This window comes from Vidua chalybeata, chromosome 25 (genome assembly GCF_026979565.1).
Source record: "Vidua chalybeata isolate OUT-0048 chromosome 25, bVidCha1 merged haplotype, whole genome shotgun sequence".
Taxonomy (NCBI): domain Eukaryota; kingdom Metazoa; phylum Chordata; class Aves; order Passeriformes; family Viduidae; genus Vidua; species Vidua chalybeata.
This window is the reverse complement of record NC_071554.1, coordinates 2,886,436-2,911,542: the sequence shown is the minus strand read 5'-3', so window position 1 is coordinate 2,911,542 and position 25,107 is coordinate 2,886,436. Positions and strand designations below refer to the sequence as shown.

The following is a 25,107-nucleotide window of genomic DNA, read 5'->3' as shown; positions in this document are numbered from 1 at the left end:
AGGCCCCAAACCCCAGCAGAGCCTCGTGGGGACAGGGACAGTGATCACATCACCCAGGGGCCTGGGGTACAGCCAGGAGGGGAGGAGCTCTCCCTAAAACTGGAAATCCTTACATCTCCCTTCTCTGTGCCACAGAAGTCTCTTCTCTGGTTTTTAAGGTGGGGATGATAATTTAATTTTTCAAGGACATCAGGGTGGATGAAGAAAGCCCCTGGCACCTGGATACCTGGGATTCCACCCCCCAGGCTGCCCCACAGACAGGCCCCACCCTGAGCCCGGGCGCATCAATAACCCCATAGACCATCAGTGTCTTATTAAGGCTCCATTTTATAGAAAGGAAAAAAAAAAAGTCATACTTTAAATACAGCCATGAGGGGCATTGCAGGGAACGTGGAGCTGGGGGAGAGCTCTCTGAGTGAGGGGGAACTGCAGCCACAACCAAGGCCAAAGTCCTCCTGCCCTTTGCATTGGTGCCAGGTCAATAAACAGACCTTTGGGAGGCCAAATAAAACACAGGTTGGGGATGCAGGGACTGGTAATGGGACATTAAATTACTGGCAAGAAATTAAGGCCATTCTGTCATGCAACTGTGGGCTGATCTGTGAGAGAAGGAACACCCAGGGCACACAAAATCCCTCAGACCCGAGCCAGGGGGTTTTGGGGAAAAAAACCCCACCTTTTCCCACCATAGTGCAACAGCCCCAGAGCCCTGGAGAGCTGGAAGCACTCATGAGCTTGTTCTCAGCAGCTCTGTGCCATCCTCAGGATAAAGGACTGGGGGTCTGTCCTGTTCATACTGGGCATGGGAACTGGTTCTATCCTTACAGCTCAATGCTAAACTGGAACCTAAGGAAAAGTGCAGGTACAAAGGACTTCATCCAGCAGCACTCCAGGAGATCCTCACCAGCCACCAACACCAACACACAGGTGGAAAAGAGCTTCCATCTTCTTAAAAAGGTTTTTCTTAAATAGAACAACACATGGAAAACACATCAAATCCAAAGGGTCCTTCCTAACGAAGTGTCCGGTTCACAAACCGTGTCTGGTTAATAAAAGAGGCAAAGGCTCAATCCTTAGGAGAAGGCAGCTACTGTGGAGGAGGTTTTGGGAGCATGAACTCTGCTTACAGAGCTGAGTGCAGCAGCATCACTTCTCCTTCAGGGCCAGGTCTTCATCCTTCAGGGCAAACTTCCTCCTCAGGACCTCTGCGATGAGCACGGCTGGGTCCTCCTCCTTCATGGACGGGCGGGTCCTGCAGGAGCACAGAGCACACAGTCACTGCCATCAGCCCAGGAGGAGCCAGAGCCCCTCTCTGACAGGGCTCTCCTGCAGCTTTCACCATGACATGCTGTCACAGGCGGAGGAGGTGCAAAAGGACACCACAAAACAACAAAAAAGGGGAATTCAGCTCCAGGAACTCGTTTTGTGGCTCCAGGGGGATCAGGGAAATCTCATGCTCAAAGCTCTGGGTGATTCTTATTCCACTGTGCTGATAACAAGCAGTCAACCCAAAACTTCATTAATTATGCACAGCCTCCATCCCCCTCCACATAAATCAACCCTCAGTGAGGTGTTTGGGGGGAAGCTCTGAAAGTTTCTGTTTTTTTCACTAATTTTGCTGCACTGTGGATTTCTGCTTCCCTATTCCAGTATGGGAGATCCCAGGCATTTTAAAGCAGGGCTGGTGCAGATTTCCTTCCACTACACGAGTTCTCCTGTTCCCAGGGCAATCTGTCTCCTCCAACAAGTTCACACAAGCAGCTCCTTTTAGAAGATTATTTTACAGGAGGCCAAACCTCAGCTCTTTTCCCTCACGTACCGCGGTTTTGTTTACAACCTGCAATAATAATCTCAGAGCTTTATTTTTTTTTTTTCATAGCTGAAGCCCTCTCTCACTCAGAAAACATTATGGGAGTTTGGAACATTCCTAAAAGACAAAAAAACAAACCCTGGAATATTTCCAGCAGACACTCGAACATTTCTGCCTGTTCCTCATTCGTTCCTGAAGCTTCCAAGTTTAAACACAAAGGCTGAGTTTAAGCACTGACTCCTACACAGCAGCAGCAGAGAAACATCGATGTAATTATCTTTTCAAGCATCTTTTGCATCTTTAAGCACCTTTTTTCCTCCCCTTAAAGAGCACCTGACCCTCTTCAGGCTTCCCAGTGCTGCCCAGTACTGCTGGGGGAGCACAGAGGCTGCTCCACAACTGCACCAGAATTAGGAATTAGAGCTCATCAAATAATGAACATCGGCAATTAACTTAATTTTTCAGCTACCTGCACTCTTCAGACAGCTTTAATTAAGCTGTAAAAACCCCAAACCATCATTGCTGTGTGCAGGAGAGGCTGAGGCAGAGGAGCTGATGAGGGCAAAAAAAGCCTCTGTGTGGCAGCATTCTCTGCAGGAGCAGGGGCTGGCAGCTCCCCTCAGGAAAACCAGAGCCAAGGGGGAATTTTGTGAGGGATTGAGCTGCGACACCCCCAGATGCTCTGGCTGTGGAAGCTGAGTGTGTTCCTCTCATCTGACTTGAATTTTTTCAGTGCTGAGAATCTAATTCCTTTCAAACCAAATTGGGAAACAGCAACTGTGCACAGCCCCCACCCAGCGTGGTATTTTTGGCCAGGAATCTCACACAACAGAATAGGAAGTGTGGAGACTGAGCTCCAGCAGAGATCTGAGCCTGTGAGAGGCAGGTGGCACGGCCAGCACTGGAGAAGGAACTTCCTCAGCTGGGCAGGATCTTGTCCATGGAGCAGTTTCAGGAGTTCTCACAATCAGAACTTGTTAATTCTTCATGAGGCAAGTGCAAACTCACCCTGCCCACGCCCAGAGCTGGGCCAGATGAAGAACCACACAAGCTGAGAAGCTCCACATGTTAAATCCCTGTATATTCCATGTTGGAAAAGCTGCTGAGCTTCCCAACTGCCTGGGAATGTGAGGTGGGCTAAGAGCAGCACCTTCCTCACTCTGAAAGCTGCCAACACACACACAGGGCTGGCTTGCACCTGGGCAAACACAGCTTTTTGTCAGGTGAACAAGCTGGAACAGACAGCTTTAAACAGTTTAAGTTCCCCTTCACTATTTCCTATCCAGGAAAAAGAAAAAAACAAAACAAAACCAAGAATGTGTTACCAAGTTCTGCTCCAGGGAGGTATTTCCCCCATGAAAATTCTCCATTATTTCACATCCCAGAAAGGCAAAAACCCCAGGAATGAGTTACCAAGTTCTGCTCTTAACAGGCATTTCCCCCAGGGACGAAGGACACGGAGCAGCCAGCGCCGTGCCCAGGCTCTGCACAGATTTGACACAAAATTAAAAGAGAATTTCAGGAAGCACTTACAAGTCTTTGCTCTGCTTCATCCTATGAATGTCTTTGAGAATCCCCATCATGTCAGCAAAGCTGCTGGCCTTGGAAAGCGACACGGAGTCCTCCTCGTCGGGGTCCTTGGGCTCAGGCCGGCCCTCGGGGGCAGAGCAGAGTGTGGCCACCGCGGGCAGCTCGGCCACCGAGGGCAGCTCGGGGCTCTCCAGCTCCGCCTCCTCCTCCGTGATGTCACTGATCACAAAGGACGTGGTGGACTGGAAAGAGGGTCCAAAGCAGTGTACAGGAGAAGAGGCATTCGAGCTCCCTGGAGATAACAGATCTGGTGTCAGCTGGGCAGAGGCTGGAAGAGAAAACAAGAGGTGGATGAACTCACAGCAATCTACGTGGGACAGCTTTTCCCCAGCACAACAGAACGTAAATTTACAGCAGAATGTAAATCTAAACATGGCCCCTGGGCTGCCCCCAGAGCCAACATCCCACCAAGGGAGCTGCTGGAGAACAGCCCTGAGTGAGCCTGGAGGAACCCAGAGCCCAGTCCCCAGCGGGAATGCTGATCCCACCTGACTCTGCAGCCACGATCTTGGCGATCTGGCTCCGCAGGTGGCTCAGCTCATCCTGGAGCTCTGTGGTCCGGCTCAGGGCTGGCAAACCAGGCTTTTTCAGGGCCAGCAGCTTCTCCTCCTGCTTCCTCAGGTTGGGCACTGAGGCGTTTCTCTGGATCACTGTGAAGGGACTCGGCTTCCACTTGTGCTTCAGCGGGCGAGTGTCACTTCTGGGGACAAAAACCTATCAGTCACTAAGTCCAAACCTCTCCATGACAAAGCCTGGCCCCTGCTGAGGGCAGCAGAGCCTCCAATAAAACAAATGAAGCCTCTGTGTACCATCAGAGGTGCAGAGGTGCTCTCTGGAACACAGGAAACTGGCTGCCCCTGGATCCCTGGAAGTGTCCAAGGCCAGGCTGGACAGGGCATTTCAGTCCTGGGAGAACTCAACCTTACACTTCCTGACCAGAAAACACCCTGAGCAGGGGGTTTCTGTGCACAGACCAGGGAGTGAAACATGGCATGGCACAGGCTGCTGGCACTTCCTGCAGGAATTCCTCTCCAGGTACTTTGTCATTTTTTTCCCCTCTCTGGGGAAAAATGTCTTTCAAGAGGCACCACATCAGACCCTGAGGGGACTGGGAGCTGTGGTCATCTGAGCAGAGTCTGGCCTGAGCTCTGTGCCAGAAGGCAGCAGAGGAAAACCAACCTGACCCTGGCGTAGGTCTCCTCATCGTCTGCTGCGATCCACACGATGTCAGCCAAGGTGGGGACGGGGGGCACATCACCCAAATACAGATCTGAGACACTTGGCAGAACCTGGCAGGGAGGAAATGCTGCTGAGGAGATGGTGTTTGTTCTCCTGGGGCTGCCCCAGATGTGCTGCCAGAGCCCCTGTGCTGTGAGCAGCTGTGTCTGCCACATGCACAACAGCCATTCCAGCAGGTTTCCTTTAGTTTGCACAACTGTTCGAGTTTTTGGAGCTGGGAGATAAATCCTTTGGGTCTGGGCACTTCCCTGGGCCAGCTCCTGCTCCTTCCTGCTGTGTGTGAGAGGCAGGAGGGGACACCTGATCCAGGCCAGGCGCTGCCAGAGCCACGTGCCACCCTCTGCCACTCCAAGTGCCAGCCCTGAGCTCCAGGGGTGACGTCGGGGACTCCACAATCCTGGGAACAGGCCCAGAGGGCACCCGGCCCCTTGGAGGTCACACAGCAAAAGCCTGGGTCAGCAGCTCCACCTTTCCATCTCCTCCAGCTCAGACACTGAGCAGGGACTTCCTCAAGCTGCCAGTGATTACTTTACAACAACAGAATTAAAAAAAAAAAAGGAAATAATTAAAAAAAAATTCTTAACTGTACTGGTGAAGGTTTTGTGGCTACAACTCTGCAGATGTGTGGGGCCAAACCAGCAGCTGATGGCAGTGCCTTGTCCTGCCCCAGCTCCCCCAGGCACCCCCAGCCCAGGGGTCACTCACCTCGAAGGTGGCCCTGGGACAGGGCTTCAGGGGGAGGTTGGAGCCGATCATCCTGACCACGCTGCGAGCTGAGCCATGGGGCTTGTTCTGCCAGATGGGGATGGTCTGCAAGGACCCACGGCACACAGTTAGTATCTCCAGTCAGTGCTCTTCTTGAATTTCATTAACCTGGAAATTCTCCTCAACTGTCAAGAGTCAGATGTCTGGCTTTTTATCTCTTCACTTGTAATTTGTGATAACTGAGGTCCCCATTTCACAAAACTGTGTTCAGCTGAGCACAGGGGACAGCCAGACAGGTGCAGGGGCATTTTGGACATGGATGCAGTGTCTTCAGGACTGAAAACTGAAAGCATTTAGTAACAAGCACTGTTAACAGGCATTTTCACAAAGGAAAACTTGGCAAAAGGAGGAGAACAGCAACACACCAAGGGCCCAGGAGGAAAATGACATCAAAAGAAAGTGTCATTCAAGGGACACTCCTGCTTCAACATCACCTTTAGCACAAGCATTGTTAAATAGCCCAGGGCAGCTGTGGGTCTCCTTCCCTGCACATGCTGCTGAGGAACCTGCTCCAGGAGGCCCTGCCTGAGCAGGGCTGGACCAGGAGACCTCCTGTGCTCCCTTCCCACCTGGGATAAGGCTGAACATTTCTTGGGGGACAGGTGACAAGTCTATCCAGTGCCTGTCCCAGCCCAGGGCCATGGGGAGCAGCCTTGGAGAGTGCTCTCAGAAACAGCAGCTGGTTTAGAGCTCTCAGGACGCTTCTGAGCTGGACCCAAAAGGTGAAGTGCTCAGCCCATGGCAGGAACAGCACAAGGCTCTGCGCAGAGAACACCACAATGACAAAGCTCAGCCCACAGCACACCCAATAACTGATTTATTGCTGGAGCTCGTTTTGTGCTGTCCCTGAGCACCATGTTGACACACCTGAAATTCCTGAGGAGCCCTTCAGACCCAACCTCTGCGCCGGGCAGCGAGAGAACAGATCCCTGCTGGGGCAGTGCCCGGAAGCTGCTGCTGGGGAAAGGCGCCGGGGGAAGGTTCTGGGGCAACCCTCGGGGTTGGGACAGGTGCCCGGGGCCGGGACAGGTGCTCGGGGCTGCTCTAGGAGAAGGTGTCGGGGCAGGTACCGGGGCAGGGTCCGGGTGTCCCGGCCCGTGTCACTTACGGCCTCCGCGTCCATCTCCGCTGGCTCAGCGCCGGCCGCTCATCGCACCCGCTCCGCTCGCTCACTGCAACACACAACGAGGGCTGCAGCACCGCCCGGCCCGGCCCGGCCCGGCCCGGCCCCGCGCAGCCCGACCCCCGGTACCTGCGGGCCGGCGGCGCAGCCCGGGCCCGCTCCCAGCGCCGGCCGCGGCCCCTCCGCCGCCATGGCCCGGAACCAGAACCAGAACCCGCCCGCGCCCTTCCGGGGCCGCAGCGCCTGCGCCGGGCCGGGGACAGCCCAGGGACAAGGGCACAGCCCGGGGGACAGGGGACAGCCCGGGGACAGCCAAGGGACACGGGGACAGCCCGGGAACAACGGGACAATCCGGGGACAGCCCGGGGACAGCCAGGGGACACGGGGACAGCCCGGGGCGGGGGGACAGCCCGGGAACAACGGGAGAATCCGGGGACAGCCAGGGGACACGGGGACAGCCCGGAGACAACGGGACAGCCCGGGGACAAGGGCACAGCCCGGGCCGGGAGGACAGGGGACAGAGGGCAGTGGGGACACCCCGGTGCAAGGGAAGATTGGGGACACCGCGGTGCAATGGGGACACTGGGGACCGCGGTACATGGGGGGCATCCGGGGACACCCCGATGTAAAGGGACATTAGGTGTAAAGGGACCCCGGTGCGGGGCAGCGCCCCCGGCTCGCCCCTCGCCCACCCGCAGCCCCGGCGGAGGAAGGAGAGTGGAGGCCGAGCTGAGGATGCACGGATGTTTTACCGGGGCCGCTCCGCCGCCCCTCCCGGCCGACATCGGCCCGGGCCCGCCGCGGGTTTCGGGCCGGGGCGTCACCAGGCGCGGCAGGGGCGGCAGCGGGACCCGCTCCCGAGAAAACACGGAGCGAACGGGCGAGCACACGGCGCTGGGCACCGACCGATGGACACCCGGGCGGCAGCCACGGAGCAGCCGGGCACGTTAACAGCCAGAGGGACACGGGCGGCTCCCCTGTGACTCCTCGGGATCCCCCAGGCTGCTCCGGCGTGGAGGTGGCTTTGGGGCTCCCTCTGCCACTGTCCAGGCTCGTGCCGAGAGCTCGTGAGAATAAACAGGGATCATCCGGCAGGGATGGAAGTGCCCAAGGGGTGACAGGAACTCTGAGACCCTGCCTGTCCCACTGGGGTGTGAGAAAGTGCAGAGCTAATGCATAGTTACAAAGCCAACACTGAGAAACATCCCGGGGCCATTAATTAATCTCACTAGAGCAATTAGTGAAGTGACAGCCCAGAGGTCCAGCTAAGCTCAGTCCCCAGGCTCAGGTATGGACAGGAAGGCTGGGGACAGGGTAATTGCCACCCCCAGGCTCCTCCCAGGACCTGGAGCCCAGGAATGAAAAAAAAAAAAAAAAGGCTTTTCCCTTAATTTGATTTGGTCCAACAAAATTGTGCTTCAGAGAGCAGAAAAAGCATCACCAGCCAGGGCTGGCTGCAGGCAGCTACTGAGGATGCTTTGTCCCCTCACATGTCTGTAGGAATATGCCTTAAAACCCGTTCCATTTAACCTTTCCTTCTCCAAGTTACAACATGATGCTCATTCTGTATCCAGGCATTGGCACAGAGTGGGAGCAACTGCTCAAGGTGGCTTCAGGTAAGGGATAATGGCTTCATGTCTGAACAATCTCTTTGGAAAAAATTCCTGAAAATACCTTTTTGTACTTCTGGCTTTTAGAACTGCCCAGTCCTCATCCAGGTGAGGATCTCAGGGCAGTTCCCAGAAGGAACTTCATGGTTCCTCACCCAGCACAACCTGGAAGCTCAAAGCAAACAGGGACAGAGCACGAGCTTCAAGGGACACTGGGAGCAGCTCCCAGAGCTGCTGGGGAGGGAGCCCTGGGAGGGACGGATGGGTGGGACACTGCTCACTGCTGTGTCCTTTAGCCTGGGGTCACTGGGGGAGCTCCTGGGGGCTCAAACTGATCCTCACCTGACCCCTCTGATGCCCTGGGGCCCACTCCTAGTGTCCCTGTGCCACCCTCGGGGCACAGACTCTGCCTGAGTGAGGCCACCAGGTGACACAGGGCGCTGCTCAGGGCTGTCACACACAGCTGCCACGGCCCTGTCACACGGATTGTCACTGTCAGTCAGTGTCCAGAGCTGCCCCAGGACACCAGGCTGGCCCCGAGGGGAGCAGGACTCTGTCCTCACCACGAGTGTTCGGTCACAATGGCAGTGCTGCTCCCTGCACTCAGCAAGTCCTGGAGATCAGCAGTCCTGGGGTTACACCAGTTCCACCAGGCTTAGCAGGAGCTGCAAAGAAATGAAGGTGGGTGGCACACCCAGGCAGGTGCACTGGGAATGGATTCAAGTATTTTCATTCCTGTAGAAATGTGCCTGAACTGAAAGGGCAGGTTGTGTAAACTGGAACTCAGGCTCAAACCAAGACCGGGTCTGGGACTGACTGCCTGCAGTTCAACACCAACGTCTGGCATGGAGATGAGGAGGCTTTGCTGTAACCAAAATAGATCTCTGAAGTCTTTGGCCATCTCAGTGGGGCATTCAGGTGCCTGTTTTTAGGGGTGCAGGTATGGTTTTGCTCTGTGCAGCCCTTCCTTCAGGAACTGGAGGTAAGTTGCAGTAGAAGGGTCTTCAAAATTGGTTGAGAAACTAAAGATGCTGCTTTCAACATCTTCAGGCTTCATAGAAGTAATGTCCAGGAAATAGTTGGCATTGATGTGGTGAATCTGGCAAAGAAAACAGATGAGAGGAGACTTCTCAGGGTCAGAACAATTCCCCATCCACTGCCATGGCCTGCAGCCATGTGACTGGAGGTGACAAGGCTGTAATAGCTCCTACAGAATATCTAATTCTTTCCAAGTGCTAATTCAGGAACCAGAATTCGGGTCTGAATTTCACAGTCACAGAAGAATGTGTGATCTTCCCCCAAGGGTGCTGACCCTTTGCTTAGGTTAAGAAGAAGATGAAGGTGATTTGGGGAAAATCGTGGAGGCTCAGCTCATGTGTGTGAGCAGGAGCTTGGGAGATGGAGCCTGGGGTGCACCTGAGCTTCCAACACTTCCTGCTGCCCCTGAGATGGGAAAGGGGGACCCTGACCCATTGTCACAGCCCACAGCCTCATGGGGACAGCGAGGGGATCCTGCAGGTGTGACCAGCTGGTGTCTGGGCAGGATTAGCCCAGCCCAGCAGCCGACCCAGACAGCACCAAGCTGCCAGGTGTCAGGAACTGCTCCCCAAATCCAGGGGGAAGGGCAGTGGGGGCTGCTGGGAGCACAGCAGAGCCAGAGAGTGTGGGCTGGCTAATAGTTGATCTGCTGTGACCCATCTGGGGAGATAAATGTGCTGGATGGTGCTGATCAGGAGATTTTCTTCAAACGATGAGCACAAAGGGCCATGGGTGCAGGAAACAAAGCTACAGTGGCTTCCCAAACCTCAGGCACAATGAGGAGTCACACTTGGTTCAAGTCTGTTCTGCCCCCACCCAGAGCTGCTGCTCTTCTGTCTCTGAAGTAAAACACATTTGTTTCAGATTTCTAGGTGGAGGAACAAAGGCTCAAAGGCAGTCCCAGGTCTGGGAGACCCTGCAGAGAACACATTCCATGGGAAGAGCCCAGCCTTACCACCGTGCCGTTGGGGAGGCAGATGATCATCTCCACAGGGAAGTTGTATTTCTCCAGGTGCAGCTTGGCCAGTTTGCTGTGGAACTCATTCTCTCTGTTGCTCTGCAGGGAGATACCAAAAACACACATGGGCACACCCCAGAAGTGGCAGAATGGCACAGGGGGAGCACACAGGACACAGGAGAGAGGGAGGGAGCAAAGATCTGCTTTGCAGTGCAATGGTAACTGGTACCATTCTCACAGGCTGCTCTCTCATTCCCTTTCAGGCTCCCTCTCTCATTTCAGTTGCAGATTTTGTCCCCAGACAAGAAAATCACCCCATGACAGGCACACCAACAGCCTGACCCCAGCCTTTCCCAGAGTCTCCAGCTCTGCGACTGATCCCAGCTGCCAGCACAGGCTCAGAAGTGGGAAAAGGCTCAATCAGGAGCCTCAGGGCTCAGACAGTTATTTGGTTATTTGGCTGGCCCCTGTGTCGTGGTTTGACATGGAAGTGAATTTTTTTTCAGGAAGTTGGGTCAAACCAATCAGTGGTCAGGTTTGGATATTGGCACCTGGAGTGACCACTGAAAGTATGGACACGCCTCTGAGAACACAGGGGGTTAAAAGCAAGAACTCCCAGGAGAACTGTCTCTTTGGTTCCGGTCGTCAGAGAGTGCAGACTCTCCCCTGCCCAGCCTCAGGCTGGGTGCGGGAGGGGAAGCCACGCGGCCTTGTCCAGGTAGGCCGAGGGGCTGAGGGTCTGGAACCCAGCCAGCTCCTGCGGACGGAAGGGTGGAGAGAAGCGGAGATGCCTTTGCCCCCCCCACCCCCACAGAGGGAAAGTGACAGAGAGCCTGGCGGCACCTGGAAATTTGCCGGCAGAGGAGAAGGAGAAAAGTGGGGGATGATGTCCAGCGTGGGAGACGGGATGCTGGGCAGAGATTTCAGCCATCCAGGGAGTCTGAACTTTTAACCCTTTCTGGGAAATGAGGGCTTTGTAAAATATTACTCCTCCTTGATTTGTAGTGGAAGAGAGACAGTCCAGGACCTGAGATGTTAGAAGAAGAAATATTTAGGTGGGAGGAGATGATGAAGTAGCTTTTGGCTGGACTTTTCTTGTTAGCCATAGACTGAACCAAAATCTCCTGCAATAGAGACTGCATTATAGGGGGATGCAGTGGTGACCCAAGGAGACCTGCTTCAGCAACCAACAGCACAGGAATGGCAAGAACAGAGGAAAGCTGAGGAGGGAATGGTGATGCCCTCTGTCTTCAGGAAGAAGATGATCTCTGTTCCTGGACCCTCGGCCCCAGGGGGAAATGGGGGGGACTGTAGTCTCAAGATGAGAAGCTGAACTGTTGTCTCTTTTGGTCCGTGGCAAAGCATCCTTAAAGGAGCCCTATGAGCAGTCTGTCCATGCACAGTGGTGAGAGCACTGTGACATGGAAAGGAGAGTGTCACACTGGCAGATTTTCTCCGGGCGGTTGCCATGTGTGACATGGAAACACAGGAGGTAGCAACTGTTTTTCCTGGAGGGTCTATGGCGCAAGAGAGACTTCTCTCTCCCTTGATAGACTGAGTATTGATTATCTGAAGGGTGGTCATTTGATCAGGAATCCCGGGTGATGTTTCATGGTGGTTGTCTTGGAAATTGGGAGGCGGAGGGGTGTTTTAGAGGGTCTTCATCCTGGATTTAGTGCCTGTGTCTTTTGTAGTAGTAGTTTAATAAAGTTTTTTTCCCTTTGTTATTAAGCTTGGGCCTGCTCTGCTCTGTTCCTGATAACATCTCACAGCATTTATTTGGGAAGGTATATTTTCATGGGGGCGCTGGCATTGCGCCAGTGTCAAACCATGACACCCTGGGTTGCAGGGCAGTCAGTTGGTTGATGGCACCAGAGGCCTTGGCTAGGGCTGTCTCACAGAGAAGCATCTGGTTTAGCTTTAAACCTGGCACCAGGACAGAGCCAAGGAGGCTCTCAGCCTGACTCCATCTGGTGTCTGCCTGGCCCCCGCAGCGGCCGACGACAGGGAGGGCTTGGAACAAAAATCCCCCCTGGCACAGGAGGGAGCTCCCCCTGCCCCTGGCACCCAGTGGCACCCCCAGCAGAGTGTGAGCCTCACCTGCAGCTCCTCCAGCTCCTTCACCAGGGACCAGCTGCTGATGAAGCTCTCGTTCAGCAGGGCGAGGATGGGCGAACTTTCCAGGACGGTCTCCCGGAGAGTTCGCCCCGAACCTGGCACAAGGAAGAGGCACAGGAGGCTTTGCTGTTGTTTCCTCAGGTCACTGTCACCATGCTCGATGCCACCTGCTGAATGGCAGCTGACTCTGGCTCCCCCCAGCCCTCCCCACTGTCTTTTTGCTCCATTGTTGGCAGTTTTCCATGGCTTTTGTTCCCTACAGGTGCTGCTGGCACAGGGGACTCAGCAGAGCAGAGCCCAAGCCAGGCACAGAAGGCCCAGCAGAAGTGAGCCATGGAGGCCACCCCGAGTGCCACTTGCTGTTCATGCCAAGCACAGCCCAGTGCTGAGGGTTTTTCAGGGCAGACAGGACTCAAGAGTCCCTTCCCCTCCCACCCACCCACCCACCCTGCCCAACGTGGCACAGAAACTCTCAGGCACTGAGGGGGAAGAGCTGCACATCGGGACAGCCCCAAGGCCAGGCCTGGCTCTGGCCTCTCCTGTGCAGGTGCCAGGGACAAGGCAGACAGAGCAGTGTCCCTTTTCCCTGCCAGTGCTGCCTCTTCCCCAGCAGGAAAGAGGAAGGGGAAAGACCAGAGCCATGTCTCCACCTCGACAAAGGCACCTGACCCACAACCTGCCTCAGACAGAGCTGGTGCTGCCACTACGCAGCTGAGCTCTCATCAGTAATTCCCACTTGCAGCTCCCATCAGTAACTCCCCACTCCCAGCTCTCATCAGTAACTCCCCACTCCCAGCCTTTGTCTATTCAGCATCTCCAGAGCCAAAACAAGTGGCACAAGGTTTCCTGCTGGCTCCTGGCCAGCTCCCTGGCCCCCATCCCTCCTGCCAGGCTGGGAATGTCCTCACCTCAGCAGGACTGGTCATCCAGGGCACCCCACAGCAGGATGGAGTGCACCAGCTTCTTCTCTGCTTGTGCTCTCTCAAAGGCTTCTGTGAAGGGCAGGTAGGAGATCTGGGGGCAGAGGGACAGCGTGAGGAACAGGCACACAACAGCCCAGCTCCAACAGGAGTGGCTCTGAAGGAACCAGACCCAGGGGTGACACACACAGAGCTCAATCTGCAGCAAGACCTGCAGATTTGAATGAGTGACATCTGTGGTGGTGTCCCCAGGGACAACTTTACCTCCTGGGGAGGCTGTGGTCCCCCTGTCCCTGGCACCTGCAGAGCCCTGACCTTACACACTGCAGAGAACATCTGCACCAGGGTGGCCAGGCTGTCTGCAACCCCGCCTCAGCTGCTAGGAAATCTGGCCTTGAGATATTTATTAAAGAACCTCCTGGAACAGCCTGAGAACTGCCTGTGAGGGAGCTGCACAGAGCCTGCTCCAATCACTCAAATGAAAGGAACTGATATTAACATCTTGGCAGCCTGAAGGGACATTTGTAAGCTCGGGCACAAGGAGGCAGCCACTGAAACGTGTCCCTTCAGCCAAGGAAGCAGTGACAGGCAGTAGCCATCTGCTCCACAGGCTGCTGGCATGTTAAATAGTTCGGGTCACCCAGAGCTATAAATTTGTGTCTGGCTGCAGGCTGCAGAGGCACAGGCACATCATGTGTTCTCTGCTGATAAGGAAAGCTTGGTCCAGAGGCACCTGGCTGCTGTGGAAGTAAAGCCAGAGGAAAAACCATTTGTAAGCAGCACAATTACCTGCCTGCTCCAAAATCACAGCAGCAGCCACTGATAAGAGGCAGGAAGGATGAGCCTACACCCACGGTACAGTCCTGAGGACACCTGACATGGAGGCTTTGCTCCTGTCTGGGCTGCTGTGTGACCCCAAACGCCCTGGGACACCCTCCCACTGCTCAGACCCTCCCAGTGCCCCGGATGCTGCTCAGGCTGTGGCCTCTGCTGGCCCTCCAGGTCACTGGATGGCTCAGTGAGGACAATCTGCCCCAAATCAATGTGCCAAGGAGAGCCCAGCCCCTTCCTCACCTTCTTAAATGGATACATGGCCACTTCCAGCCTGTGGGCTGCCTCCTGCCAGGGGATCTCCTGCTGCCAGGTGATCTCCTCGAACACGAACTGGATGGGCTCCCCCGAGGGGTCCCTGCTGTCCAGGACATTCCCGTTCTCGTCGTGGATCACGGTGGGCACTGAAGGCCCCGTGGATTCCAGCTCCATCTGCAGGGGAACAGGCTGGGTGGGACCCTGCACACAGCCCTCTGCTGGCTCTCCTGGGCTCCAGGAGAATACAGATACAGGAGAATTTGGATACAGATCCAGAATAACACCATACAGCTCCTCAGGAAGGTACAGCTTGATCTCCCATCTCCTAGAGCTGCACTCTACCAGTGAAATACCAGGAGAGGAACTTAATTTCCCTCAGTGTGGCTGTGCTCTCTGGATTGGAAATGCAGAGACTCCATGTTCCCACCTTCCCAGTGGAGATTACTGACTGTGGGACACCAGATCCTTTCAATCATTAGGATCTGCAGGGCTCATTGGAAGCTCTTGCTCCCATCACCAGCTCAGCCCTGGGAAGCCACGAGAGGGAGCAGCAGGAAAAGCTTCCCAGGAGCTTCCTTGTGGTTTGTGTCCTCGTACAGCTGAAATGATCCTGCTAAATCTGCTTTCCTGACTTTTGCCAATTAAAAATAAACACAACTCTAGTTTAGGAGAACATGGGCCTGTTGAATTCAGGCAGTAAGAATTCTGACTTATGTTTCCTGTCCCAAGAGCTGGGATTACTACAAAAAAGGGGAAAAACCTCATGCACTTTCTAAATCCAGACCCACAGTTATTCATACCCTGCTCTGGGCTCAGGGCCTGGGTTCAGCTCCTCATCTTCCCTCCTGCCTGTCAGGCAATGTTTTAAAAAAGGAAGAAGTCTCCAGAACCTTAGGATTCAACCCACACTGAGGGAAAAAGGAAAATATCAGACGAGCTGCCAACAGGGCTGCAAAGGACAGACAGAGATGAATGGAAATTCTACTGCTGTACTGAAATGATCAAGAGACAGCTCTAAGGAATGGGGTCACAGAGGTTCCACAGCTCAGTGGCAGCACAAAAACCCCTGAGGAGATGCTGCACACGTGTGGAGCACTGGGAGAGGGCACAGACCTGAGGCAGGTATCCAATGTCCACTTCCATGTTGCTGCTCTCGCTTGCCCCGTACAGCCACTCCATGTCCACGTTCAGGGACCTGCACGGGAACCCATGAGTCACCCAGGGCTAAAGCTGTGCATGGGGAACCCCAAACAAACAGGAACATCCTCTTGCAGGGTCAGCACTGGACCCAGAGCCTTTGGAGATCTCTGCAGCAGCCCAGGAACACCAGATCCCTGCTGGACCGGGGCCCAGGCACCCACTCAGCACTCTGGAAAACACCTCTGAGCTCTGTCAAATGACAGGAGAGAAAGATGCCTTTGCTCCCTCTTCTTTCCCAGCACTTGACTCGCACATTCTGATCCTGCTGAACTTTTAAAAGTGCTTTTTTTTGGAAGCAAAAGGCTGCTGGCAGAGCCCAAAGTGTCGGCTGGCTGTAAGAAATGTGCTGACAGAGCCACTGGGGTTGAGTCGCCAGGGTAACATTGTAATAGAATTTTCACTCTTGTCATGGGCAAAGAGATTTGAAGCTTCTTCCACCTGAAACACTTCCAGCTCCTTGCCAGAGAGCAGGAACGAGCTGGCGCAAAGCTCTGCACACAAAGCCTTACCCTGTGAGACTCCAAGCAAAAAATCTGTTGGAAGAGGAGCACCAGGCCTTGCTGAACTTCAGTGCTTGCAGCCAGGCACTGGGACTGCCACTCCTGCCTGTCCCTCCCATCCTCCCAGTACCAAGGGACAGTTACTGGGGAGTGAATCAGGCCCTGGATGCATCAGGGATCCTCAGTGATGTAAAAATGCATTTACAGGCAACTGCAGAGCTCAAATCACTGAGATTTTCCAAGAAATGAGAGGGAAACAGCTGTACCTGTTGTTAGGAACAAAGAGCCTGAAGTCCCGGACGTGGGAAGAGTCCTTGGACAGGACAATGTAACCTGTGAACTGTCCCGGGGAAAACCAGAAGGGGAAGTTTGGTGGCTCGTTCAGCTGGAATTCAGCGTGGATCCTGAAAGGAGAGAGGAGCCATCAGCTGGGATGCTGCACTGCAGATGACAGCAGGGAAAAGCTGTCTCCAGCACCCAAAATTATGAACCTAAATTGGGCAAGAGTGGTGGAGCTTTTCATGTCACACAATGAAGAGGGTGAAAGACTGGAACAGATGCCCTGGGTCAGGAGCATCTCCAGTATCCACGCCTTCTGGAATTGGGCAGCCAGGAATGATGAAATACTTTACATTCCTTGAAACACAGGGACAGAACAAGACCCCTTTAGCCCCTCCTCCAGCTTGATCAGACACATCAAAGCCGTGTGTAACACTGCCAGTAAAACAATTCTGTGGCCTCTACCCCTTGGAAAGACACCCTGATAAACCTAAATCTAACAAAATTCTTGCTAGCCAGAGTCTCCCCTTTCAGCCAGGGCTAGTCCAAGGGTGATGCCCTCCACGAGGGCACAGTGACACTGGCAGCACAGGTGACCTTTGGCTTGCACCACCCTCCTCCCCTGCCAGCCACACCACCCCTGGCATCCCATGGGAACATGCCATGACTGCTGTGTTCTCTGCCAGGGGCTCCCAGCAGCCTCCTGCCCTGCCCTGGCACAGGGGACAGACTGGAGCTGTCCCCTACTCCCTGGGGCTCACCGGAATGCTATGGTGTAGTAGAAGCTGCTGCTGGCCTGAATGCAGGCCACGGCTCCCTGAGGGGCAAAGCGCGTCTTGACGAAGGGCCGTGGGTGGAACATGCTCAGCAGCTTGTGGATGATCACCTGCAGAGGGAATTGGATGAGCAACAACGAGAACTGTTCCCCCACACAGCTCCAAAGCAACCCCCACCTGAGCAGGAAGGCCAGAGAGTGTTTGTGATTTAACACCCAGCTCAGGGACCGACCTAATCACACACCAAGGAGACAAACAAGGCACTGCTGTCACAAATAAATCCATCTTCCACAGCTCCTGTGCCATTCCCATGGTCTGCAGCTTTTCATCAGCCCAGGCAGAACGGCAAACTGATCTGCAAGGCTGCCTCCATCAATGCTTCAGCCTTTGAAGGGGTGGGAGTGCAATCACTGATCCCAGCAGCACCTGCCTGCAGCCAGGGGAGGGGGATGCACAGCCAGGCTTTACTTGCTGAGCACACACAGAGTCCCACTTGGCACCTAAAGGCTCCCGTGGTCACTGTTCCACCAGGAACGTGCACAGGTCCTTTCTCAAAAGCCTCTCTGGGAAAAACTATCCTCAAGTCCCACACAATTAACAAACAAGATGAAGTTACTCGAGTCAGCCTCATCTGGCTGTCACAGACACACAGAGCTTTTGCCTGCTCTCAGCTTTGCCTCCAGTTTAGGTGCTCCTGGCTATACACTACAGAATTCCTGCTTCCTTAGAAAATCCAGGGATGCACATATAAAACCTGAGTTTCACATCTCACCTCTTTGCCCTTGGGAGGTGGAGGGTAAAACCTGTTGTTGGAGAGATAGCCAGTGAAGATGTTCAGTTCACTGGGAATTATCCACCACGGATCCCCAAGATCCAGATTATCCTTTGGAGGAAGAAAGGCTTTAAACTGCTTGGCAAGCAGGACACTCATAGGGGCTGCTGGGGCCGTCCAGTTCCTGAGCCCAGACAGAGCCACGTGAGAAATCTGTGAACAAAAGATGCTGTCAGAGCTCACAGTGGAGCCTCCCAATGTGCAGTGATGTCAAGGATGCAGGGAGGCTTTGGAAAAGGGGGAGAAGATTTGTATCACATCCCAAATTCTTCTTACCCCACCAAACAGTTCTGTCAGCCTTCAAGAATGTGAGTAACAGAGCAGAGGGGAACATGCCACATAACACCAGTGCTGCTGCACTCAGCTGAGGCAGAGCCAACTCTAGTTCCTGCTCCCAGCTTCCCAGGAAGGGTGCTCTAACTGGGGCAGGGTGCTGCTGAGTGTGCTGAAACCCTGAAAAGCTGAGGGGGGCAGTGGGGTCCCTGTCACAGCAAACCCCACAGGATTCAGCAGGATCCTGTCCCCTCCCAACGTATTCCTGGTGCTGCTCCCAGCCCACCAAACGTGTTTATCCCAGAATCTGTGGCCTGCGGGACACCTACTCCCAAGAAACCATCCTTGCTCTTCGTCATTGTTTCCATGAGTAAGGGCTGGAATTTGGCCACAATGGACAAAGTCTCCCCGTCTGGATCCGGCGTCTCCTCCTCTTCGGATTCTGAGACTGAAGCAACCCCTAGACAAGAGGACAGGAATTCAAGCAGCTGTTTCCCCTCCCTCCCCTTTTAAGCAGTTGTGAAGTGATTACACGTTTATCCTGGCAAATCCAGGAGCACTGGGAGTTTCCCAGCTGTCCCCACACAGCAGAACTCAGACCCATCCCCAGACCAGCTTTGGCTGCATGAACTGAAGAGGAAGGGGACCAACTCAATGGCTTTAAAGTGGGAGAGGCTGGGTTTAGGTTGGATATTGGGAAAAACTTTGTGAGGGTGGGCAGGCCCTGGCACAGGATGCCCAGAGAAGCTGTGGCTGCCCCTGATCCCTGGAAGCGTCCAGGGCCAGGCTGGATGGAGCTTGGAGCAGCCTGGGACAGTGGAAGGTGTCCCTGCCCATGCAGGGGTGGCACTGGATGGGCTTCAAGGTCCCTCCCAACCCAAACCATTCCATGATTCCCTGTTTGCCTGGCTGCAAAGCCCAGGCAGACTCACAGCCCCTCGGAGCAATCCCAGCACATGCTGGAGCCTGTCCAGGAGAGCACAGCAAACCCTGTCTGTGTCCCCAGTGTCCATTGTCATCCCCACAATCCTCCCTGCCTGGCACCAGCAGAGCCACTTGCTCTGAGCTGATGCAACCTCCAGAGATGATCTCCCACAGCTGCCATCCAGGAGAGCTGCCCCAGCTGAATGAAACCCTGTGACTCCCTGATGCTTTTGGCCTGGCCTGGCCTGGATTTGTTGCATTCACCCATCCCAAATCCCCTTTGAGCTCCAGACAAAGTAACTTATGTACTTTGCTAGTCCAGCAGTGGGATCCTCCGCCTTGTAAAAGCTGCACTTTGTCAAAGTGATGTCTGGTGCTTAAGCCTTTTCAACAACATGGAAAGCTTCCCCAAGTCTTCATGTAAATAAGAGCCAAACCAGCACCCAGAAAACAATAAAGTGAATAAACTATTCAGTGAATTCAAGCTTTGGGGCTCATTATGTCTGGCTCTGTGCAGGGAGGGCTCTGGAAGGCAGACAGGAACCCACCTGTGAGCTTCTCAGCGATGGGTTTGAACTCCTCTGGGCTCAGGTACAGGTCCTTGTTGGTGTCCAGGGAGGAGAAAAGGAACAGCCCCTCATTCCCCAAGGACTTCAGAGCCAGCTCCTGGTTTGGGAAGAAGAGACAAGAGAGATTTCATTGGAACCTCCTGCAGAAGTCCACTCTGGCCCCTCTGGAGTTAATCCCACTCTTCCCAGCACATCCAGGGGAAAGATTAACGCCCCTTGGCAGGATTTGGTGCTATCTGCAATGTGTCCAGGAACTGCTGGCACGAGGATATTGAACCTGCATCTGCCTGAGTAATTCCAGCTGAGCCATTTACTCACGTTCAGTGTCTTTTGTCAGAAAAATTCCCCACTTTTTCCAGCTTGTTAGTCCTAAACCTGCAGCTATTGGGAGCGCCTGGAGGTGGTGATTGCTGATGTGTAGTCAAACAAAGGCAGTCAAATATGTCAGTACCACATTCCAAAAGCACAGAGGGAGTGAGCTGAGTCCTTGGAATTAGAAACTTCCATTCGTGGTGGGATCCACTCCAGTGGTGGGATCCACTCCACTGCCCTGCCCTGGTCAGTGCCCCTCCAAATCTCCAGCCTCAGAACCGCACGGAATATTTTGACTCCCTGTTCCTTCAGCCATCCATCAGGGAGTCACAGAACCCACGGCCTTCTCCAGAAACTTCCACAGGATCTCAGCTTCTCTGTGCCTCAGTTTCTCCCTCTGCAAAGCCCCCACAGGGCTCACCAAGGTGATATTTCCCTTGGAGCAGCCCCAGAAGGGCTCTGGATGCTTCCTTCCAGTCGGAAGGGAAAGGGACAACTTGGAGGCAGCGCAAGAGCTCCAGGTTGGCGTGAGAGGAGGGAGAGACACAGAGCAGGTGAGACAAAGCCCTTGGTGCCAGCCAGCCCTTGGCACATGCCCCAGGATCCACCAGCTTGCCCTGCCAACCCTGGAAAAGCCTGGAACTGGGAGCACAAACACTCTGCATTCTGCTGTTCACCCGTGCCTGCTCTCCATTGCCTGCAGCACCACCACCATCCCCAGAGCTCCTGAACCAGTTTATTTTCCATCTGTTGCCTGCCAGCCTGAAGCAGCACTAATGCAGCCTGGAAGGCTTTGCTCCCATCAACTGCAGCTACAAAAGCACTTAAGAGCCTTCCAGGGCTGAGACTGAAATAAACTGGAACTCAAAACGAAGATCTGGATGAGGACATGGCCAAGGACATGAAAAAATGAAGGGAGATGGTTTTTTGTGCACAATGCACTGTGGACTGTCCACAGTTAACCTGCTTTTAATCTCTGAATGAATGGGGATGAGCGTCCTGGGCTCTGGAAACAGGTAACAGTTCTGCTGAGCACCTGGCTGCAGGCACTGACACATCTCCCAGTGTCACACAAGGCTCGTGCCAGGCTCCAAGATCTCTCCAGCTCCAGATCTCACCTGTGCTGGAGATCACTGCTGGGCTGGGAGCCAGCTCAGGGTCCTGGGCAGGGAGCAGGAGCCTCCCCTGGGCAGGGCAGGCTGAGCTCTGAAGGGATGCTCTGCTGCCTCTGCTCTCCTCAGCACAGCACAGCTCCTCTGCTGATGGATCTTTTAGAGCCTCTCCTCGTTCTGCACTTCACAGGCACGAACCCTGAGGGATGGGGTTGGAATTTGTATGACTGGAATGTGGGGAGAAGTAATTTTTCCCCTCATGGAAGGGGGCTGGGGGCAGGAGGAGAGCCAGCTGTGCCCCACAGGGACACGGGAACACCTCCAGGACAGCAGGACATGAGGTGGGATCACAGATGCTGGACACGAGCACCCCAAAGGCCGTGTCCAGACAGAGCCATGGCCATGTCCCTCAGCTGCACTGGCCCACGGGGTGAGCAGTGACCCCCCAGCAGTGGGACCCAGGAGAAGCCACCCAGCTGGAGATAAGGCCCCAGACACGGAGGAACAAAGGCTCCAGTGGAGAACACTCCAGTCCTGCTGCATTCAGACACCAGGGACGACAAAAATGACGTTTAAAAGCAGAGAGACACGTCAGGGCTTGGCCTTTTGCTTTCTGGTAACACTCACATTAAAGAAAGCTCCCAGGAGTTGTTGGGTTTTTTCCCTTTCTCTTTTTAATCTGAGGTTATAAGGAAGACAACTTCCCTGTTGGTGCCAGAGGGGTAAGGCTGAGCTGAGGTGTTTTTGTAGAGGAACAGAGCTGTGGTTCCCACAAAGAGTTCTCCTCTCCCACCTGCTTGTGGGTGGTTCAGCTAAATAAACATTTCCATAGGAAGAGACAAGACATATGTTTGAAGAAAGAGGAAGAAAAAAATAAAAACCTTGGGCTGTTTATATTTTGTTCTCCTCTCCAGCAGCAGCCAGTGACAACTGTCTGCCTGTCCTCCAGAAAAAACAAACCTCCAGCAGACCTGCCAGGCTGTGAAAATGTCCTCACCCTCCTGTCCTTGTTGGAAAAATTCTTCTAATTAACTTGTTTAAACCATTTGTCCCTTTTTGCAATGCAAGAGACAAAGAAAAGAGGCATCCTTAAAAAATATCCTTTAAAAACACTTCTCTCTGTACTAGAGGAGTATCAAGAAGGAGAAATCTGTTCTTTCCCCAGAACCTCCTCAGATGTTCAGGGCTGGGGCGCAGAGCCCACAAAGGAGATCCCCAAAGCCCCTGCAGCCACTAGAATTACATGGACTACAATCAAAAAGAGTCAATCGGCCTCATTTAAAACAAAAACCCAAACATAAACCCCAGGGGCTTTTCAACTCGTCCCTTCTTTTGCTGCTTCTCAGTGACCTTTGGAAGCTGTGGCAGAGGAGCTGTGAGATGGAGAGCCCAGAGCAGGGCCAGGGGCAGCTAGTCACTGGTGGCCACCACAGCTCTGCAGAGCCTTAGCCTGGCAGTGGCCACCTTAGCCCAGTGGCCACCTTAACCCCACTGATGCCTGGTGGCCACCTCAGCCCAGTGACCACCTTAACCCCCCCCGAGGCCTGGTGGCCACCTCAGCCTGGCCACCTCAGCCCAGTGGCCACCTTAACCCCACTGATGCCTGGTGGCCACCTCAGCCTGGCCACAGCCACCTCAACCTCAGCAGCCACTGACGCCTGGCAGTCGCCCCAACACCAGCGATGCCTCAAACCCCCATGGCCACTGATGCCTGGTGGTCACCCCAAGCCTGGCGGTCACTTCAGCCTGGCTACGGCCACCTCAGCCCCGTTAGCCACAATGCCTATACTCCTCTTAGTCCAGCGGTGGCCACCCCAACCGCCCTGGCAATGGATGCCTGGTGGCCACCCCAGCCTGGCTATGGCCCCCTCAGCCCCCATCGATGCCGAGTGGTCACTTCAGCCCGGCTAAGGCTCCCTCAGCCCCGGTGCCGGTTCCTGGTGCCCCCTCAGCCCGGCTAAGGCTCCCTCAGCCCCGCTGTCCGCCCGGTGCCGCCGCCTCCCCTCACGCCGCCCGGGCCCGCCATTCCTCCTCCCTCCGCCCGGCCCCGCGGGCCCGCCCCTGCCCGCTGCCCGGTACCTGCTGCCGCGCCGCCTCCGCGTCCCGGTAGTACTTGAGGGCCACCAGCGCGGCGAGCAGGGCCAGGGCCAGCGCCAGGCGCGGAGGGGCCGGCCCGGGCCCCGGCCCCGCCATCGCGCCGGGCCCGCGCCGCGGAGCCGCCATGGCCGCCCGGCCAGGGGAGGCGTCAGGCGGGCGAGGAGGGGCCGCGGGCCCCGGCCGCGCAAAAAAAAAAAAAAAAAACACCACCTTTTCGGTGTTAAGTCACCGCCAGAGGAATGTTAAATCACCGGCACCCGGTCAGGGTAAAATGTATTTTAGTGTTAAACGACCGTCGGTCCGTCAGGGAAAAATATTGTTTTAAATGGCCGGCACCAGCTAAGGAAAAGGTAGGTTTTAGTGTTAAATGCCCGTCGCCCGGTTAGGGAAAAGGTCTTTTTGGTGTTAAATGGGCGGCACTTGTCAGGGTAAAGCCACGTTTTAATGTGAAATGAGTGGCAGTCGTTCAGGAAAAAGCGCTTTTTGGGCTGGCTGAAATGTCTCTGCTGTGAGGGCGCTTGGAGGGATGAACCCTGTCCTTCTCTGGTCTCCAAGGACTTTGCCTTTATTATCCATGGGATAATATCCATGCCTTTATTATCCATGGGTGTGTATCCATCCCCACATTCCCACAGTGGCATTTTGTCCTTAATTCAGCTTTTCCCAGAAAGAACAATCCCCTGAAGTTGTTCTGCACCTCCCAAAACCAGCAGTATCCTGTACTTCTACTTGGTTGTAGCTGACCAAAATGGGCATTTTTTAACAAAAGCGGTATCGGTGGGTTCACTTGCAGTGATTCCCCTGAGGTTTGAGCCCTAGGGATGGGAATTAGGGGATGGGAATGATTTGGCAGCCCTGGGGTGACGGTGCTCAGCCTTTCTCCAGCATCATCCCCACATTTTGGGTCATTTTTACCACCATGCCACATTTTGGGTAATTTCCACCCCAAGCTTTTCCACCTCCCATGTTTTCAGTGTCCCTCCACGGCCGCCCACTGCTGTCACACTGTCCTTCAGCGGTGGCTGGGCCAAGACACACAAATTTATTCATTTTTAGCCCTCCCCACACCTCATCCTCCTGCTCCTCCGTGCTTCCAGTCTCTGCTCTGATCCCCACATTGCCGGGGAAGATTTCTGCTGCAGGGCCAGCAGCACCAAGCGTTTGATCTCTCCGAGGGTAGCAGGAAGCGTCATCCTTTAATCCTTTGAAGCTCTGCTGGATCCTAAGCCTGCCTAATCGTTTTTGTTTTAGGTTTAAAGAACTCTCGAGACGGAGATGAGCGAGAGCATGACCAAGCCATTAAGGGAGGAGGAGGGAGGATGAGGATGGGACCAGGCAGGGGAGCCCAGCAGTGGAACCAAGGGGGATATTTGTGATTCACGTCAGGGTTGTTGCACTGAGGGAGGAAGAATAAAGTCCCTTCTGCAGCACAGCAGAAAACTTCCCTGGAACTCTGCTCCATAAAGAAGCTGATCACGGCTTTGCGGTTAGCAGAGCATGGAAATGACTCAGGGAGCAGGGACAGGTCTGGGAGTTCAGCAGGGATGAGCTCAGCACCTGGAGCAGATGTGCTGTAAAACCTGCCGGACTTGCTGGGCTGGGCAGCGAGGGGGGCAGAGCTGCTGCTTCCCTGGAATAACCCAGCACGGAGTGTAACGGGATGGGATGAGTTTGGAACAGGATAAACCTCCTGGTTTGTCTGGGAAATGAGCAGGAGGGGACCTGGCAGGGTGGTGGCAGAGCTGGGGTGATTCTGTGAGAGGCACAAGGGCTCATTTTACACCTGAACCATTTCCAGTGTCATCAGCCGCCTCATAAAGATGAGAAACGGGGGGATTATTTGATGGGAAAGAGAATGAAAGACAAAAGGTGAAATAATTCAGGGTGGCTGCTGCTCCTTGAAAGAGAACAAACCCAGCCTGGCTGTCCACTGCTGGGTCCTGGGATTACAGCACTCAGGAAGAATGTTAAAT

The 25,107-nt window shown here is 54.5% G+C and overlaps 2 protein-coding genes and 1 long non-coding RNA gene across 7 annotated transcripts; 1 reads left to right on the top strand and 2 right to left on the bottom strand.

The window, feature by feature from the left end:
- Positions 1 to 309: 309 nt before the first annotated feature.
- MTFR1L (mitochondrial fission regulator 1 like) lies at positions 310 to 9,047 on the bottom strand. Of its 4 annotated transcripts, none has more exons than XM_053964317.1 (8): positions 6,657 to 7,100; positions 6,513 to 6,576; positions 5,345 to 5,449; positions 4,580 to 4,689; positions 3,889 to 4,100; positions 3,344 to 3,668; positions 1,128 to 1,252; positions 310 to 1,042 (listed from the first exon to the last, which is right to left on the bottom strand). In XM_053964317.1, exons 2-7 carry the CDS (start codon positions 6,525 to 6,527, stop codon positions 1,147 to 1,149), a joined length of 873 nt encoding a protein of 290 aa, XP_053820292.1. In that variant the 5' UTR covers positions 6,528 to 6,576; positions 6,657 to 7,100; the 3' UTR covers positions 310 to 1,042; positions 1,128 to 1,146. The 4 variants fall into 4 exon arrangements, with proteins under 4 accessions (XP_053820292.1, XP_053820291.1, XP_053820290.1 ...); XM_053964316.1 differs by having other exon boundaries at positions 310 to 963; positions 6,657 to 7,098; XM_053964315.1 differs by lacking the exon at positions 6,657 to 7,100 and adding an exon at positions 8,701 to 9,047 and having other exon boundaries at positions 310 to 1,252.
- Positions 3,589 to 4,211, top strand: LOC128799710 (uncharacterized). Of its 2 annotated transcripts, none has more exons than XR_008434806.1 (2): positions 3,589 to 3,742; positions 4,022 to 4,211. It is a non-coding gene; the product is annotated as an uncharacterized LOC128799710 (long non-coding RNA). The 2 variants fall into 2 exon arrangements; XR_008434807.1 differs by having other exon boundaries at positions 3,589 to 3,760.
- Positions 7,258 to 23,248, bottom strand: SELENON (selenoprotein N). Its single transcript, XM_053964309.1, has 12 exons — positions 23,117 to 23,248; positions 19,593 to 19,710; positions 18,450 to 18,580; positions 17,788 to 18,000; positions 17,001 to 17,125; positions 16,227 to 16,364; positions 15,374 to 15,455; positions 14,246 to 14,434; positions 13,160 to 13,265; positions 12,234 to 12,346; positions 10,131 to 10,232; positions 7,258 to 9,236 (listed from the first exon to the last, which is right to left on the bottom strand). Exons 1-12 carry the CDS (start codon positions 23,228 to 23,230, stop codon positions 9,066 to 9,068), a joined length of 1,602 nt encoding a protein of 533 aa, XP_053820284.1. The 5' UTR covers positions 23,231 to 23,248; the 3' UTR covers positions 7,258 to 9,065.
- Positions 23,249 to 25,107: the final 1,859 nt, after the last annotated feature.